This window comes from Gasterosteus aculeatus, chromosome 13, assembly GCF_964276395.1.
Source record: "Gasterosteus aculeatus chromosome 13, fGasAcu3.hap1.1, whole genome shotgun sequence".
NCBI lineage: Eukaryota > Metazoa > Chordata > Actinopteri > Perciformes > Gasterosteidae > Gasterosteus > Gasterosteus aculeatus.
In genome coordinates, this window is record NC_135701.1 from 10,718,792 (window position 1) to 10,735,003 (window position 16,212).

The window sequence follows — 16,212 nt, forward strand, 5'->3', positions numbered from 1 at the left end:
TGGGGAATGAGTATTTATTTGGTAGCTTTTGAAATGACTGATATGTGATAACAGATTTGCTTAAGATAAAGCTCAATGTTTCAAGTGTCCTTCACCCAAACAATGAATAAATATTTTAATTTTAGACAAAACATTGAAAGGGGTAAATGCTCCTTAGTGCCAGAGCCTGAAGCTGACGGGCCAGCTGACATAATCTTTTGGTTTACCATTTACAGCCGAGCACTACTAGGTTAGCAATTCTTTTTACATTTGAGTCTGAACAATGTCAGTCTGCATTCTGTAAAAGAGTGATTTTTTGAGAATCGGTAGATTTGTCCTCCTGTCGATCAAGAATTTGGGTCCCACAGTCTGAAAGCTTCTTGAACGCCGGCCCCAAAGACCCGCGTGATAATGTACGCTCGCTCACTTCTTTCTCTCCAGCAGGATGCGTCTGAAGGTGAGGTTGATGCGAGGCAGGGAGATCTTTTTGCGTACAGGGAGGCTGTGGTACCAGAAGGTGTTGGTCGGTGAGTTCATGAGTAGCAAGCTTCCGTGCGCAAGCTCCAGCTTCACGGGTTTGATCTGTCGGTGGGCGCGTTTTCCCCGAGCGTCTCTGTGCCGAAAGATTAAGTCTCGTGCTGCTCCGAGGGAGACGGAGGCGATGGGACAGAAGGGGTCCAGCTCCTTCTCATCATCACGATGCTCACCCATGTGATCCTGCCCATCTTTGTACCTGGAGGGGAGGGGAGGGGGGAGATCACAATCATCAAGGAGACACACATGAAACCCTGATCTGAAAACTTGTTTCTCACCGGTTAACCAGAACGAAGTTAAATGTTTGTCCGGTTGTGTTCGTGACGACATCCCTGATGTATTCCAAGGTTGTAGTCCAGGTGCAGGCTAAACGTGTCACTCCAGAGTAAGTGTAGGTCAGACCTGCATCGCCGTATGCGGCCTGCTTTCTTGGTATACTGTGCACCTTTCCAAACACCTGGACCGTTGCGTCTTCCCCTGGAACAATAAACAGCCACCGTCCATCAACAATTCTGGTCCTAACGTATACAGGAAAAAAAGTTTGATTTTGTACCTGTTGAATACACCACCTCCTCCTCCAGCTGTTTAAACATCTTGTCTGCTTCATCTTTGCAGAGCAGCAGAGCATAGTCACAGTCTAGTCCCTCCGACTCGATTTTCTGCCAGGGAACAGGATGAGAGAACTCGTCTTCCTCATCAACCTCGCCGGGCTTCATCCCCTCGTCACTCTGCAGTTTGACTCTCTTCTGTGGACATCTGCTATTGTTATCGCAAGAAGGTCTATTCAGAAAACTTTCCATTCCAGTAACCGTCTCCTGTGCCTGTCTTGGGACCTCAATTTTAGGATTTTTTAAAGACCTGGATGATACAAAAAAGATTGAAATTTAACCCTGGTTTTGCATATAAATGTGAAAAAGAAAGATATTCAGTGTCAATCTGCAGTGAATGGAGTGGATAATTATTATTATTACACTGTTAAAATACAAATAAAAAGGCAAGGCTGCAACGGACAATATTTAATTTGTTTTATTAATCGTAAACTATTTCCACACTTTCCCTATAATGTAAAAAAAATGCAAACCCCAGTTTCCCTAAGACAGTTATTAAATAGACATTTAAGCCGTTCTATCTATTCAAAACTATGTAAAATATATACAAACAAAGCTTTATATCTTCATCTCTTTCTCATGAAATAGTTGGGAGAACGTATATTGCTCTTAGATGTAAGCTAGGTAGCTTAGCTTAGTTTAGCATAGCATAGCAGACCTCCAGTCGGCAGCAGCTGGTCTTGAACGGCGCTTAGCTCATTAGCATATCTCTGTGTCGTCATTTATTTTGGCGCGAAAACTTTAACTCGGTGAGACAGTTTTCGGAGGAGTCTGCTGCCCATACGCGCTTACATTAGCTGACACCTTAATTCCTCAACGTATTTAGATTACAGCAGCGTTCCGACTGCATGTTTTTCAACAAAATGATTGGACAAAAAACGATAAACTCATTTTTCTCCCCTGTTTCGAAGAAAAGAATTTCTAAGGAATTAAATGAAGTCGAGGAGGATGCCAAACACCAGGTGAGCGTCCCCACTACCGGACTACAGTCAACATAACACACATGTCCAGCCCGTTTTGTTATACACCGTTGACGTTATTAAGTTAGTATTAAAACGCCACTCACAGAACTCGCGGTCCTATTTTGATCCAAGCTGCGTTCAACAGCACTGCGCGTGAACGTGTTCTCGGTCGTTGTCAAAAGTGGTGCGAACAGCGAATTACCACAGAACGACAAATGTTTCTACTTCCCTGTCGACATTTTCTAAAGGCAGTCTCGCCTCCAGCGGCGCGCTGCTCACCAGCTGTGTACTTTGTTGAAAACGCTTCAATTCTGCAGAAGAAGCTGAAGTCCTCAGCGGGGGAGTCCGAGCCGTCCGGCCCGCCTCCTGCTCCTCTTTCCCGGGAGCAGATGGACAAGATCGCCCGCAACAAGAAATCCGCGCTGGAGAAACTCGCTTTTGCTCAAACGCCTGCGGGGTTTGGAGAGAGCTGGAGAGAGGCGCTGTCGGAGGAATTTGGGAAAGCCTACTTCAAACAAGTGAGCGAGAGAAAGTAGTCACGCTGTCTCTGTGGGATATGAACAGTTTAAACAGCTTCATATCTTTCCACAGTTGATGGATTTAGTTTCCGAAGAGAGGAAACGCTTCACGGTTTACCCACCTGCCGAAAATGTCTTCACCTGGACTCAGACGTGTGACATCCGAGAGGTCAGTTTACCTGCAGGGCCACATTCAGGGACCAAGTCAAATGCATTTCATGAACAAACTTCAGAATATTTGTAACAAAAGTTAGAAACTGCTATATGGAATAAAGAGAACAATTGTGTGAACAACAATGTGTAAATGCCAAAAAACAGAAAGGTATAAAAATCAATCACTGCCTTTTTTTAAAGATTGTCACACTGTTATTTTGAGACTATTTGACACGAAAGTTTTTGTTTTGTCTGTTTGCCTCTCTTATCATGCTTCAGCTTTTGTGATGTATGTCGACAAACTTCTTTTGGAGCCTTCTATGTGCTAAGGCGAGCGTGTGTGTGTGTGTACATATATATAGTTTTGGAGTGCTTGTATGTTAAGCTGCTTGCTATCTATATATCCCTCCCCTTCCCCTGCTAATTTAAGAGTCGTGCCCACAAATTTGGCTGTACTGTGAGACTCATACGATTTGTCAAATCACTCTTAATTGCAGGTGAAAGTGGTGATTCTCGGCCAGGATCCATATCATGGTCCTAACCAAGCCCATGGGTTGTGCTTCAGCGTCAAAGGACCAGTGCGTCCTCCGCCCAGGTTAAAACCTTTTCAACACCTGTGCCTGTGAGCTCGTCAAACTTGAATTGGGATAATGTGCCGAGCTTTAAATATTCACCACACCCGTGATGCTTTTCAATCTAGTCTGGAGAACATGTACAAAGAACTGGTGTCGGACATTGAAGGCTTTCAGCACCCTGGACATGGAGATCTGACTGGATGGTCCAGACAAGGTATTTAACAGAAGAAAAGTCTGCACATCAACAAAGGTCACCGGTGTTTACCTGTCACCTCGCCCAACAGGTGTGTTGCTGCTCAACGCTGTGTTAACTGTCCGAGCGCATCAGGCCAACTCGCACAAAGACAAAGGCTGGGAGACCTTCACTGACGCTGTGGTGCAGTGGCTCAGCAACAACCTGGAAGGCCTGGTCTTCATGCTTTGGGGGGCATATGCGCAGAAGAAAGGAGCTGCTATTAACAGGGTGGGTGTGCTTTGTTTTAAACGTTGACCTCGTATAACCTTCTTGCATCTAAGTGTCTGTGTTCTCTGTTTTGTAGAAGCGCCACCACATCCTGCAGACTGTGCATCCTTCTCCCTTGTCTTGTCATAGGGGATTTTTGGGGTGCAAGCATTTCTCAAAGGCCAACGAGCTGCTGAAGAAATCCGGAAAGTCTCCAGTAGACTGGAAGGAACTTTAAGATTTTATTTTAGATTTTTCCTACATGTTCGTTGGTGACCTACAACCAAAACACACTTATAAGCTTTTACAGTTTCCTATGTGCAAAGATTTCTTTATTACAGTTCCTATCAGCCGTTTAAGCTGCTATGTCTTTTGCCACACACTGAATATTTCATAAATGCCTTTTATTTCAAACGGTTTCATTGTAAATATTTTTTTGTTCTGTTTTTTGTTTTTACTGTTTATTGTAAAAATGGTTCTAATAAAGCGGTTCCAAAAGGTTGTTTTATATTGTCTCTAAATTTGCTCAGTGAATCCTAATCTAACATCGTCTCCCTTTCTCTCGTATCGTTGTTTGTTTCCAGGTTCTACTGCAGTTTCAGGATCCCTTTGTCCTTTTGTGTGGATTTGAGGCAAAAAAGGCATCAGTTATTGTAAAAAAACGACGTATTTAAATGCATAAGGCTTTTTAAGCAAAGACGTTGGTAGTATGTATGGATGGTAGCACCACCAAAATCATGACATATGTCTATCGGATTGTTCTTGTTCTACTACACCTGTTATTTTGATAGTTAGCTTTTGCATAATTTGAATTTACTTAATTCTAATGCAATATAGTGACATTACATTTTGTTTCACAACCACGGCCACTGGATCCTATTTACTTTCCAGAAACCAGAATATTGGTTAAGGAGCACTTTCATGAATTAATATACCCACAAGATCTTATGTTAACTAAATGATTCTTCTTAAAATATTTGACCCAGCTGTCATTAAAGAAGAGGAAGGGGCGTGGCTTCGTCCGTGACGCGATGCCGATGGCAGGAAGAGGCAGCCCCTTTTTTTCTCAAAGAAACTTCGCTGCTGTCCGTTCCGCTAGTCCCGTGGCTGTGATGTTTGTACAGTTAAACATCTCATAATGCCTGTGGAAAGCCTGCCGATGCGGAATGCGTCCATTCAGATCCGTTTACTACAACAATATCTGGTTCTTCTGAAGAAATACCCCATCCTCACTAAGTCTGTGACGAGGTCTGTAGCTTCGCTTGTTCACCGACTGCAAGCGGTCAGTTGTTGTGCAGACTGGTGCTTGTTTTGTTTTGTTTTCTTCCCTTTGACGGTCATGAATGTTCTAATCTACTAAAGCACAGTAAACGTGCAGTTTATTACTTACTGTTTCATGCACGGTAACTGATTTGTTATCAGTTCTTTCTCTGTTGTTGTCACTTTGTTTGTCTTGACCACAGGCTGCAGCTCTGTGGCAGCCAATCAGCATCATGCCCATGAAACCTCCCCTAACGAGCTTTTGACACATATTTGATGCGATTGGAGTACCTCACTGTCAATGTACCCGATGCATATTGATAGTTGTGTACTTCGTGTGTCCTTGATACTTTCAGTGGCATCCTGACAGCTTTAGGAAATCTCCTGTCTCAGATTTTAGAGGCCAGAAAAAAGGCCGACAATGGAGCTCTGGTCAGTCAGATTGACCCTGCTGGAGCTGCGCGCTACGCCATTTATGGGTGAGAATAAATACAGGGTTGACATCCAGCCATGGCTCATGTACAAAAAGAAAGACTTGAGTGTAGAACCTTGTAAAAATGCATACAATACAAATAATCTATAGTTACACTATTCCTTGCTGTCTATTGCAGGTTGGTCATTACGGGACCCGTAAGCCATTTCTTTTACCAGCTGATGGAGGTGTGGGTGCCCAGCACTGACCCGCTCTGCATAGTAAAGCGTCTGCTGCTGGATCGGCTTGTTTTCGCCCCCGGCTTTCTGCTCATTTTCTACTTTGTTATGAACCTCCTGGAGGTAGGTCATCTAAGAAACTCCATCGCCTGTCACCTCATTGAACTCCAACGGTTGGATAATTCACTGGGATAAAGTTGGGGTGATTGCGAGGGACATTAAAAAAAAAAGAATCATTGTAAATATATAATCATCCCAATCTATATTCAGGCTAAAGGGTGGAAAGACTTTGAAAAGAAGATGAGAGGAAGTTACTGCACTGCTTTAAAGATGAACTGGAAAGTGTGGACTCCCTTCCAGTTCATCAACATCAACTTTGTGCCTGTTCAGGTACGTTTCACTGGCATCCCGTCATTGACCAAATGTTGAGTCACATAGCGGTGCTACTTAATGATTAACGCTATCTCTTCCTGCCTCTTTTTGCTTGCAGTTCAGAGTGCTGTTTGCCAACGTGGTGGCCTTGTTTTGGTACGCCTACCTTGCGTCAGTGAGGAAATGAACCTCCCCTAGATCTCTTCACTGAAAACTAATCTGGAGAAAACAACGTCTTCACTGTGGCTTCAGCATTTGGCTGTTTACTGTACTACTGTGTATGTAATGGACAATAATTCTCAAATACAGTAGACTTATTTAATTGTAGTTTAAGCTATCATAAAATAATTATTTTTGTAATGACATACCATAATACATTTATTTTTTAAAGAGCCCTAACACATTCTCAGGATACGTAATTTAAACATTTAATTATATGATTGAGAAAGTTTCTTAATAACTGAAATAATGTGCATTTAAAAAAATGTGTGCCTTTTCTGGTTCCTTCTGGTTTTGTTCTGTACAGAGTACAGCTCCACCCCCGAGCAGAGGAAATGATAGGCAGGAAATGTGAGGAGACGTGCAATTTGACATTTGAAAGTCAGTTTTATTAGTTTTTAACAGTGTCCAGTAATCATAGAACTGTGTTGTGTGTATAATATAATTAAACTGCCAAATAACAAATAAAACCTAAACAACTGCCTGAGATGTTACAGAATACAGCAGCCTACATTGAGGAAAATACAAATAAATAATAAAGAAGAGGAATTCAAAGTTAAATGTTTCATTTAAATCCAATGGAGGAATGTTCAGAAAACGAACTAGAAACAAATGAACCACAAGTGTCCTCAACCTCCTCTCAGGCGGAAACACAGGTCGATGGTGCTCGTCGCCTGGACGCCGTAGTCGGACAGTTTACTCTGGTCCTGTGACATCTCTCGGCCCTGGTGGATGAGCCTCTGCTGGTTCTCCGGGACCCCCTCTCGGGCCTTCACCCGGCTCTTGAAGTAGCCCACGGTCTCGCTGGGTCCGATGTCATAGGTGCTCAACTTCCCCTTTTCGTTTTTGAGGAACACCTGGATGGTCTCAGGCTGCGTCACCAGCAGGGACACCCGGGCCCCGGGGCCCAAGCCGTAGTGGCTGATGGGCTTCGAGTCGTCGTTGAGGTGGGTGCTGGTGCCGTTTGTGAAGACCAGCTTCTGGGTCTCGTAGGCGACTCCCAGTTTCTGCTGGATCTGTCTTTTCAGAGAGCCCACCGTGTCCTGGTTGTCCACACGCATGTTGTGGGATGTCCCGTTCAGCATGACGATGGTTAAATCCATCGTGGAAGAGATCTGAAACATAATTTATTTATATTAATATGATACATTTAGTTCAAAAGAAAGTCCACTCGACATAAAGTGTTTCATCGCAGCGCAGACAAAGACAGATTCTTACCTTGTAAAAACTTTATCAGATTCCTGTGGAGAGCTGCAGTCCGAGTTGAGGGAGAAACAACCAATGTGCTCGAGCAGCTGTCTCCTCTGTTTATATAGTCTGCCTCAGCTGATCGACACCCTCCCCTTTAGTTAAGATTCGTTTTCCCTTTTCATGCCTCTACAACTTTCGGTTTCTATTCTCCCAACATGACTCTGCTGTTGTATTGTTTTCGTCACGTGAAAGCCTTGAGGTATATTACGAGTTTACAGGTCACACCCGATACCTGGCCCACATGTCATGATGTATTTTATGACACAGATCTGATATCACATTTTGTTTGGAAAACAAAACAGAAACAGAGAACGGTAGGAATGGAGCATTATTTTGTTTTTTATTCAAGTTAAATAATACTAGAATGAAAATAGGACACACTGTTGAGATCATAATGTAAATCCCTCATTTAAACAATGTACTGCCATTGCAGTGAATCACCCTACTGACTAAACATTTTTTTTTAAATATACTGAAACTAAAGGTCTTATCAATACTGTCAAAACAGTCAAATGAAACTGAGAAATAACAAATCTAAATGAATGCAGAGGTTTTTAGTTTAGACCAAAAATACACTTTATAACTCTTGAGTGTTTCAGCATCAGGAATCAGGAATCAGGAAACATTTATTAGCCAAAACATGTCAAACATACAAGGAATTTGTCTTGGCGGTTAGTGCGCGACAGTAGACAGACAAGACAACAGTGCACAGGTAATAAAATGGCCCTCTCCTTAAACACTATTTAAGGATCTTCGCATTTACATATAAAAAGAGTCAACTTTGTTATTGGAGGATATCTTCTTGAGTTTATGGAATAAATTGCCTTTTTTTGATGAGAAAATGCTAAAATATGTAGATGCCTCATCACAAAGTACATGTTTAAGCGCAGACAGCAGTATACACATTATTATAATGCGGGTAGATGAAATCCAGCGTTCTGATTGGTTGAGAGCGAGTAAATGCTCAGTATGTGTTCACATTGACCCGAGCGTTCCGTATCACTGCGCACTCAAAGTAGCAGGTTAGATTTTGCGCGACCGTTAGTTTACATTTTAGCTTTTAGCTCGGTGGCAAATCGCCGGAAAAAAACCGGAAATCTCACAAATGATCGGTTTCGAGCAATGCGAGCTTTCGCAACCGGAAAATTAAGGTGGACGTGATGAGCGATGTGGAGGAATGAGATGCTGCGGGACTCGATGCTGTTTACACGCACCCACGGGGACTATTTTCTCTCCAGACTACTGAAATGAGATACACAACGTTTGGTGGCTACTGCTATTTTGTGCTGAAAGGAAGCTTTTTACTTACTATTTATAACTTCGCTGGTAACCGTATTATAAAAGCAACACGGTACTTGAGGCAGTTCTTTATCTTTATCGAGGGCCGAACAACGCCCCCGAACTGTTGTTGGATGATAAAGTGCAGCCTCTCATTGCTTTAATAAACTAAAGGTGAGATATACAGTAAGGATGGTAGTATGAATATGCCTGAGAGGGACATATTGTAATGGTAAAATATGTTATAACATAGTTTTATGCTAATAGAGGGGTAATTGTCTGTGTTGTAGTAACGTGAGAAAAGCAGAATGATTCAAGGTTTCCGTTTGCAGCTTTGTCTGAAGGAGGTCAACTTGCTCTCACACAGACGCTCCAACAAACTGTTACACCATCTTACCCTTGGTTCATATCTCTACTTGGTTCGCAGGTTTCATATCTGCCATCTCCCATGTGGTCTTTAGGATCCGCCACCACTGAGGATGACCTCCGTGTGTGTGTGTATAGGAGCTCGACGTTTTGACCGCTGTGTATTTGACCTCCTGCTTGCAAGCAATAAATTGACGTTTGCAACATTGGTCATTCGTCAAGCCTGTTTTTTTATTAGATTAACATTAAAAGAAATCATTCTCTTCTCCCGAACTAGTTTATTGAAATACTCCACAACAATATATAGTACAGTAATTGTATGTCTGTAAGCAAGCAGGCATGGAGGCTTTATTTTGTTTGTTTTCATTATAGTTAAGCAATAAGGTACGAGAGGCTGCACTTTATCGTCAAGTAATGTCATAGTTCGAGGGTGTTGTTAAGCCCGACGCACAGCGGACACAAACATATGAGAGGTAAATATTATCACACTGAAGGAAGAAGAACCAAACCCATTTAGTGTGTGTTTAAAGCCTTAACACAAACTCACAAGAGGTGTAGCAAGCAATGAATAAGCTGCCTGATGGCAAAGCAAGTGGTTTAGACCATATTACTGCTGAACATCTTAAATATGCAACTCCGAGGACAGGTCCTCTTCTTGCCAGTTGTCTTACCGGCCTCATGACTCATGGCTTGTTACCAGACTCAATGCTGTCTGTTCTGTTGGTGCCGGTCATTAAAAACAAAACTGGTAATTATTCTGTAGCAGTGAATCACCCTGCTGACTAAACTTTAAAAAAAATTATACTGAAACCAAAACAGGATTTATCAATACTGTCAAAACAGTCAAATGAAACTGAAAAATAACAAATCTAAATGAATGCAGATGTTTTAGTTCAGACCAAAAATACCCTTCATAACTGAGTGTTTCAGCATGATGACCCTCTCCTCCCTCTTTGGAAGAGGGATATTTCCTGCGATGAGAAAAACAAACAGTAGTTAAGGATCTTCGCATTTACACATGAAAAGAGTCAACTTTGTCATGGCAGGATATCGCCTTGAGTCTATTGAATAAATGGTAACGTGTAGACGAGGAAGGATTATGCTGCAGCCCACTTAGGTGACACTGTAATACGTAGCACTGAGTGGGAAAATCATTTACCACAGGTAAGGTGCTCGAGGCCGTTCGCGAAGCAGGTCTCACAGCTAAACCCAGCAGGTGTAGGCTAGCGTATAGTGGAAAATAGGGCGGGGCCTGGTCGAACCGCAAGAGGGCAAACTGAGGGCCATCCAAGGCTGGCCACGTCTTATTACAAAGAGACAAGTGAAATATTTTATAGGGCTGGCAAACTACAACAGGCACTTTGTTCCCAACTTCTCTGATCTTGTTGCCTCCCTAACAGACCTAACTGCTAAAAGTCAACCGCCGCATGATGATGTGGTCGCAGAAGGCAGAGGAGGCCTTCAGGAGCCTCTAGAAAGCCTTGTGTTCCAGTCTTAAAGAAGGAGTTTGTGGTGCAGCCGGACGCCTCAGAGGTAGGGCTGGGGACGGTACTCTCCCAGGAGCAGCAGGGGGAAGAGCACCCCGTCCTCCACAGCAGCAGAAAAAAACGATGGCCTCATGAGAAAAGGTACTCGGCACTGGGGAAAGAATGTCTGGCAGTTAAGTGGGCCCTCGAAACCCTTCGCTATCACCTCATTGGGCGGAAATTCACAGTAATCACAGACCGTGCGCTTTTGCAGTGGATGGCAAGGAATAAGGAAACCAACAGTCGGGTAACAAGGTGGTTTCTCAGCCTCCAAGCGTTTGTCTCTCGTGTTGTTCACATGGCTGGCCGGAACCATGGGAATGCGGAGGCCCTGTGGGCCATTTCTGGTCCCCCTGAAGCCTCAAGACTGTGGAGGGGGAAAGGTGATGTCCTGAGAGGTCTGGTCCTCAATGGGAGGTACATTCCCACCCGGTGGTTGCAGCAGAACTACAACTCCCATGGTGGGCAAAGCAGCCGGGCCCAAGGCGGCTGCCCAGCTGAAGAGAATGATGCTGACTGCCCAACCCAGTCTCACAGCAAGACGTGTAATAGCTACGTTGTGGAACGTGGTATTCTCACGCTTTATTCCCAAAATTGTGACAATGCTACTTTTTATTTTGGCCCATTCATTTACATTGCCTTGCAACTACGCCACTAGAAACTAATAAACGAAAGGTCTTCTACATTCTCTGATAGAAGATTATGAAAATATAACGCATACTTCTCGCTAGAAATGCCATCGAAATGCATACAAATGCTGATGCTTGCTTAAAATATTGTGTTTTTCACAGATAATAGACCAACACTCCGTCATTTTCTTTTTTTAGTTGAGGGAGAGTTGATAGTCACGTGACCTAGTTGCAAACGAAACGTTGTATTTTCACGCTGTCTTCCCAGAAGTGTGAGAATACCACGTTCCACAACGTAGCTATTACACGTTTTGCTGTGAGACTGGGTTGCGATTGCCCCGGAGGTGGTTGAAAAAGAGAAAAGGACGGGAGACGGGAGTTGGGGGCGCGACGTTACCGAGGAGGAATATGGAAAAAAAGAAAAGAGTTTATGTCGATTTTTTTGTAGCAACGTTTTGTCGGATTTAAATTGACTTTTTTTTGGAATGAATACAAAACATTAATTTTTTGAATTATTGTTGGTCTTTTTTAGTGCATCCATGCCTCACCTGATGGTTCCGACCTCACAATATTAATAAAAATCATTAACAAGTGTTGCTTTGTTGGAACATTAACCATTAATGCAAGCAAACTGTTATTGTCAGATGCATTTCTTTTTAAAATATCAACCCACACGGATCATTGCATCTATAGCTACATTTTGTTCACATTGGTTTGTTGTATGCTAACGCTAATATGCTTTGTTACCATTTATTTCTCTATTGAATTAAATATTTTTGTATTTGTTTATTTCAACATTTATTGATTTTGTGATATGAAATGATATGCTTACAGGAAACGTGAGGAGACGTGCAATTTGATAATTGAAAGTCACTTTTATTAGTTTTTAACAGTGTCCAGTAATCATAATGCTGTCTGAATAATATATTTGAACTGCTCAATAACAAATAAAGCCTAAACAACTGCCTGAGATGTTACAGAATACAGCATTGAGGAATGCAATGGGTTTTCAAAAGAAAATACAAATAAATAATAAAGAAGAGGAATTCAAAGTTAAATGTTTCATTTAAATCCAATGGAGGAATGTTCAGAAAACGAACTGGAAACAAATGAACCACAAGTGTCCTCAACCTCCTCTCAGGCGGAAACACAGGTCGATGGTGCTCGTCGCCTGGACGCCGTAGTCGGACAGTTTACTCTGGTCCTGTGACATCTCTCGGCCCTGGTGGATGAGCCTCTGCTGGTTCTCCGGGACCCCCTCTCGGGCCTTCACCCGGCTCTTGAAGTAGCCCACGGTCTCGCTGGGTCCGATGTCATAGGTGCTCAACTTCCCCTTTTCGTTTTTGAGGAACACCTGGATGGTCTCAGGCTGCGTCACCAGCAGGGACACCCGGGCCCCGGGGCCCAAGCCGTAGTGGCTGATGGGCTTCGAGTTGTCGTTGAGGTGGGTGCTGGTGCCGTTTGTGAAGACCAGCTTCTGGGTCTCGTAGGCGACTCCCAGTTTCTGCTGGATTTGTTTTTTCAGAGAGCCCACCGTGTCCTGGTGGTCCACATTCATGTTGTGGGATGTCCCGTTCAGCATGACGATGGTTAAATCCATCGTGGGAGAGATCTGAAACATCATTTATTTATATTAATATGATACATCTACTTCAAAAGAAAGTCCACTTGACATAAAGTGTTTCATCGCAGCGCAGACAAAGACAGATTCTTACCTTGTAAAAACTTTATCAGATTCCTGTGGAGAGCTGCAGTCCGAGTTGAGGGAGAAACAACGATGTGCTCGAGCAGCTGTCTCCTCTGTTTATATAGTCTGCCTCAGCTGATCGACACCCTCCCCTTTAGTTAAGATTCGTTTTCCCTTTTCATGCCTCTACAACTTTCGGTTTCTATTCTCCCAACATGACTCTGCTGTTGTATTGTTTTCGTCACGTGAAAGCCTTGAGGTGTATGACGAGTTTACAGGTCACACCCGATACCTGGCCGACACGTCATGATCTATTTCATGACACAGATATGATATCACATTTGGTTTGGAAAACAAAACAGAAACAAAGAACGGTAGGAATGAAGTATTATTTTTGTTTTTTATTCAAGTTAAATAATACTAGAATGAAAATAGGACACACTGTTGAGATCATAATGTAAATCCCTAATTGAAACAATGCACTGCGATTGCAGTCTATCTCCCTCCTCACTAAACTTTTTAATAAAATGATACTGAAACTAAAACAGGATTTTTCAATAATGTCAAAACAGTCAAATGAAATTGAAAAATAACAAATCTAAATGAATGCAGATGTTTTTAGTTTAGACCAAAGATACACTTTATAACTCGGACTGTTTCAGCATGGTGGCCCTCTCCTCCCTCTTTGGAAGAGGGATATTTCCTGCGAGGAGAAAAACATATAAAGCATATATGGAGGATCTTCACACTTACATATGAAAGGAGTCAACTTTGTCATGGCAGGATATCACCTTGAGTCTATTGAATGAATTGAAAATGCTAAAATACGTAGATGCCTCCTTATAAAGTACATGTATAAGCGCAGACAGCAGTATTATATTAATAACAAAAGATGAGATATAAAGTAAGGATGGTAGTATAACTACTCCTGGGAGGTGCATATATACCACAGTAAGTGTATGCCCGTAAGAAAGCAGGCACTGAGGCTTAATTTCGTTTTTTAAAATTATAGTTGTATTTATATATCATCTCATTAATCTGGAAATCAACACCATTGTTTCAAAATAAATGTATTCAGACTGTTTCCTTACCTGGTGGTGCCACAAAATATTCTTCAATTGTGTTTTTGGAGAGCTGAAGCAGTTCTTCAGCACAATCTCCTTCCGTTACGGCATCATCCCTCAGTTTCAATGCCCTGAATGTGGATGGACAAAACATAATCGCATCAGTAACACCGGCTTTTCACATATATAACTCTATTTGGATATAACTGGGAGAAAAAAGCCTGCATGCAGACGTCAGTGTTTCACATTAACTGTCCGTACCATACCTGTCCTCCAGAACTGAATCCATCGGTTCAACCCCTGACGTGTCAAGAACGTGAAGCTGATCTGCAAATCGTATAGCCTTCTCCAAACAGGCCAGGCCCTGTTTGGTGCGAAAATCCACCAAGGCCAGTCGCTCCAGTTTGTCCACCAGATCAGCAGGGATATGGGTAGGCTGTCAATTTAAAACAAGTTATTACATCCACTAATTTCTAATCAGAAAACACTCTCTGGAAGTATGCCCCATAATTTGACCTTTGGTCTTTATTATAGACTCTACCATCATGTTTTGTTTATATTCATTGTGTGATTTAGTCTCGACGCCCCTGAACCAGTCATGAGGGTCTTACCGGAGGAAGCTGGTCCTCTGGTATTTGCTCCCATGTAGGAACCTCTGGTACCTAATAAAGGAAACAAAGTAACGAGACAGCCATGTCAATTATCTGCATTGACCACAGAACAAACGGGCTGCCATTGAAATAATAACCATTGGTCTTTATTCTACCTGTGAGTGGTGCAGTTTGGAGCTCAACAGACGCGTTACGTTTGTGGTGTAGTTCGGCAGGAAGTTGTTTCTTTTGTGGATGTTATCCACGTTTGCTACTGAATGTCCATAGTTTTTTAACAGGTTAAATGAAAGACGAGTGATTGTTATTGACACGCAACGACATGAGCTTTTCGCAGCGAGACTATACAATGACATTTTCACGAAAAATAGGTCACCAGTTGCGCCCGAATTTGATAAAAAAATGTTGTCATAATGGTTTGACTTTAATAACTCACCGGGAGAGTCAATGCTAGGCTAAACTAGCATAAACATAGCTAACGACTAGCCGTGGTTAGCCCGTGGGAGACAAAATGCTATGAGCATGACGAGAGGTTCCACTGCTTCCGCTTCCTGAAAACCCAGAGTATATGTGATATGTTTATATACAAGATTGTAGGTTAATTCTACAGAGCGCCCGGATAGCTCAGTCGGTAGAGCATCAGACTTTTAATCTGAGGGTCCAGGGTTCAAGTCCCTGTTCGGGCGGACAGTATTTTTCATCGCCGTCAACTAACGTTTTGGTTGCGATACCAGTTTCCTAAAAATACATCATCTTCTTTCAAAGCTCCAAACAAACAATCTTAGTAGCTAAAACACATTTACATTTGTGTTCATAATATAATATCAATTGGGGTTTTATTTTAACTCCATTTATTTTAGTTTGTCTCAATTCTCACATTTTCTCTCCCCCTTCGAGCAATACCTTTCTTTTCGATAAAAGCTAAACGCTTTGTCAAACAAATTAATGTTAAACTGCAATAATGACAACATGGAAGTGATAATGGTTTCTCCCGTAGAGCAGTGATCTCACCTAAATTAATTTAATCATTCGCCTGTTGTCTCTAACCCCACAAAAAGGAACCAGTCGACTTTAACGACTTGTATTAACGTTACGTGATACTTCCAATATCAATAGCAAATAGTTGCCCATTTCACAGATTGGGATTAAAACCTTTTTAGCGACAGTGGAATGCGGAGCCCGGATAGCTCAGTCGGTAGAGCATCAGACTTTTAATCTGAGGGTCCAGGGTTCAAGTCCCTGTTCGGGCGGACAAGCTTTTGGTTTTCTGATCTGTCTATCAATTCAGAATCAGCTTTGTCCGCCATGCATCTTATATCTCAATCTCTATCAATACATTTTCAACAACAACAAGAAGACTATATAGTTTTGTGGACATGTAAATGAGTGTGTGTGCAGTGTGCATGTGGGTATAAAGGAGGTATTGCTGCTTTAACTCCAAAAATAATAGTGATGCTACAAGTCCTTTTGCGTGAAACAACTATATTAGGAAGTTAGGAAATTCTAACCTCAATCTAACGCTAATATGCT

At 42.3% G+C, this 16,212-nt stretch overlaps 5 protein-coding genes, 1 long non-coding RNA gene and 2 other non-coding genes across 12 annotated transcripts; 5 read left to right on the forward strand and 3 right to left on the reverse strand.

Moving 5' to 3' along the window:
• On the reverse strand, window positions 1-2,650 carry alkbh2 (alkB homolog 2, alpha-ketoglutarate dependent dioxygenase). 4 transcript variants are annotated; one of them, XM_078086682.1, is made up of 4 exons: window positions 2,363-2,650; window positions 1,067-1,269; window positions 792-990; window positions 1-712 (listed from the first exon to the last, which is right to left on the reverse strand). In XM_078086682.1, exons 2-4 carry the CDS (start codon window positions 1,227-1,229, stop codon window positions 403-405), a joined length of 672 nt encoding a protein of 223 aa, XP_077942808.1. In that variant the 5' UTR covers window positions 1,230-1,269; window positions 2,363-2,650; the 3' UTR covers window positions 1-402. The 4 variants fall into 4 exon arrangements, with proteins under 4 accessions (XP_077942808.1, XP_040052630.2, XP_040052631.2 ...); XM_040196696.2 differs by having other exon boundaries at window positions 1,067-1,371; window positions 2,363-2,500; XM_040196697.2 differs by having other exon boundaries at window positions 1,067-1,371; window positions 2,188-2,428.
• Window positions 1,759-4,269, forward strand: unga (uracil DNA glycosylase a). Its single transcript, XM_040196695.2, has 7 exons — window positions 1,759-2,083; window positions 2,401-2,601; window positions 2,675-2,770; window positions 3,252-3,349; window positions 3,455-3,543; window positions 3,614-3,792; window positions 3,869-4,269. Exons 1-7 carry the CDS (start codon window positions 1,970-1,972, stop codon window positions 4,007-4,009), a joined length of 918 nt encoding a protein of 305 aa, XP_040052629.2. The 5' UTR covers window positions 1,759-1,969; the 3' UTR covers window positions 4,010-4,269.
• Window positions 4,270-4,790: 521 nt separating this feature from the next.
• Window positions 4,791-6,828, forward strand: pxmp2 (peroxisomal membrane protein 2). Its single transcript, XM_040196701.2, has 5 exons — window positions 4,791-5,019; window positions 5,388-5,510; window positions 5,643-5,805; window positions 5,953-6,072; window positions 6,173-6,828. Exons 1-5 carry the CDS (start codon window positions 4,910-4,912, stop codon window positions 6,239-6,241), a joined length of 585 nt encoding a protein of 194 aa, XP_040052635.2. The 5' UTR covers window positions 4,791-4,909; the 3' UTR covers window positions 6,242-6,828.
• Window positions 6,641-7,622, reverse strand: isg15 (ISG15 ubiquitin like modifier). Its single transcript, XM_040196703.2, has 2 exons — window positions 7,492-7,622; window positions 6,641-7,388 (listed from the first exon to the last, which is right to left on the reverse strand). The coding sequence occupies exon 2, from the start codon at window positions 7,374-7,376 to the stop codon at window positions 6,903-6,905; it is 474 nt and encodes a 157-aa protein (XP_040052637.2). The 5' UTR covers window positions 7,377-7,388; window positions 7,492-7,622; the 3' UTR covers window positions 6,641-6,902.
• A 1,215-nt stretch (window positions 7,623-8,837) lies between these two features.
• On the forward strand, window positions 8,838-9,376 carry LOC120831324 (uncharacterized). Its single transcript, XR_005714045.2, has 2 exons — window positions 8,838-8,976; window positions 9,230-9,376. It is a non-coding gene; the product is annotated as an uncharacterized LOC120831324 (long non-coding RNA).
• Window positions 9,377-12,178: 2,802 nt separating this feature from the next.
• Window positions 12,179-15,235, reverse strand: LOC120831319 (polyubiquitin). 2 transcript variants are annotated; one of them, XR_013451977.1, is made up of 6 exons: window positions 14,841-15,235; window positions 14,686-14,736; window positions 14,341-14,510; window positions 14,102-14,205; window positions 13,039-13,713; window positions 12,179-12,935 (listed from the first exon to the last, which is right to left on the reverse strand). XR_013451977.1 is itself a non-coding variant. In XM_078086684.1 (2 exons), the coding sequence occupies exon 2, from the start codon at window positions 12,921-12,923 to the stop codon at window positions 12,450-12,452; it is 474 nt and encodes a 157-aa protein (XP_077942810.1). In that variant the 5' UTR covers window positions 12,924-12,935; window positions 13,039-13,713; the 3' UTR covers window positions 12,179-12,449. The 2 variants fall into 2 exon arrangements, 1 of the variants encoding a protein (XP_077942810.1); XM_078086684.1 differs by lacking the exons at window positions 14,102-14,205; window positions 14,341-14,510; window positions 14,686-14,736; window positions 14,841-15,235.
• Window positions 15,236-15,295: 60 nt separating this feature from the next.
• Window positions 15,296-15,368, forward strand: trnak-uuu (transfer RNA lysine (anticodon UUU)). The gene has a single exon. It is a non-coding gene; the product is annotated as a tRNA-Lys (tRNA).
• A 491-nt stretch (window positions 15,369-15,859) lies between these two features.
• On the forward strand, window positions 15,860-15,932 carry trnak-uuu (transfer RNA lysine (anticodon UUU)). Its single transcript has one exon. It is a non-coding gene; the product is annotated as a tRNA-Lys (tRNA).
• Window positions 15,933-16,212: the final 280 nt, after the last annotated feature.

Bases quoted from the DNA above. Each gene is read 5' to 3' on its own strand.
- alkbh2 (XM_040196696.2), bottom strand. From the start codon at position 1,313: ATGGAAAGTTTTCTGAATAGACCTTCTTGCGATAACAATAGCAGATGT. The intron at 991-1,066 runs GTACAAAATCAA...TTATTGTTCCAG, and splicing joins GGAGGTGGTGTATTCAACAG to GGGAAGACGCAACGGTCCAG. The intron at 713-791 runs GTGAGAAACAAG...CCTCCCCTCCAG, and splicing joins AACTTCGTTCTGGTTAACCG to GTACAAAGATGGGCAGGATC.
- isg15 (XM_040196703.2), bottom strand. From the start codon at position 7,376: ATGGATTTAACCATCGTCATGCTGAACGGGACATCCCACAACATGCGT.
- pxmp2 (XM_040196701.2), top strand. From the start codon at position 4,910: ATGCCTGTGGAAAGCCTGCCGATGCGGAATGCGTCCATTCAGATCCGT. The intron at 5,511-5,642 runs GTGAGAATAAAT...TGTCTATTGCAG, and splicing joins GCGCGCTACGCCATTTATGG to GTTGGTCATTACGGGACCCG. The intron at 6,073-6,172 runs GTACGTTTCACT...TTTTGCTTGCAG, and splicing joins TCAACTTTGTGCCTGTTCAG to TTCAGAGTGCTGTTTGCCAA.
- LOC120831319 (XM_078086684.1), bottom strand. From the start codon at position 12,923: ATGGATTTAACCATCGTCATGCTGAACGGGACATCCCACAACATGAAT.
- unga (XM_040196695.2), top strand. From the start codon at position 1,970: ATGTTTTTCAACAAAATGATTGGACAAAAAACGATAAACTCATTTTTC. The intron at 2,084-2,400 runs GTGAGCGTCCCC...TCAATTCTGCAG, and splicing joins AGGAGGATGCCAAACACCAG to AAGAAGCTGAAGTCCTCAGC. The intron at 2,771-3,251 runs GTCAGTTTACCT...TCTTAATTGCAG, and splicing joins AGACGTGTGACATCCGAGAG to GTGAAAGTGGTGATTCTCGG.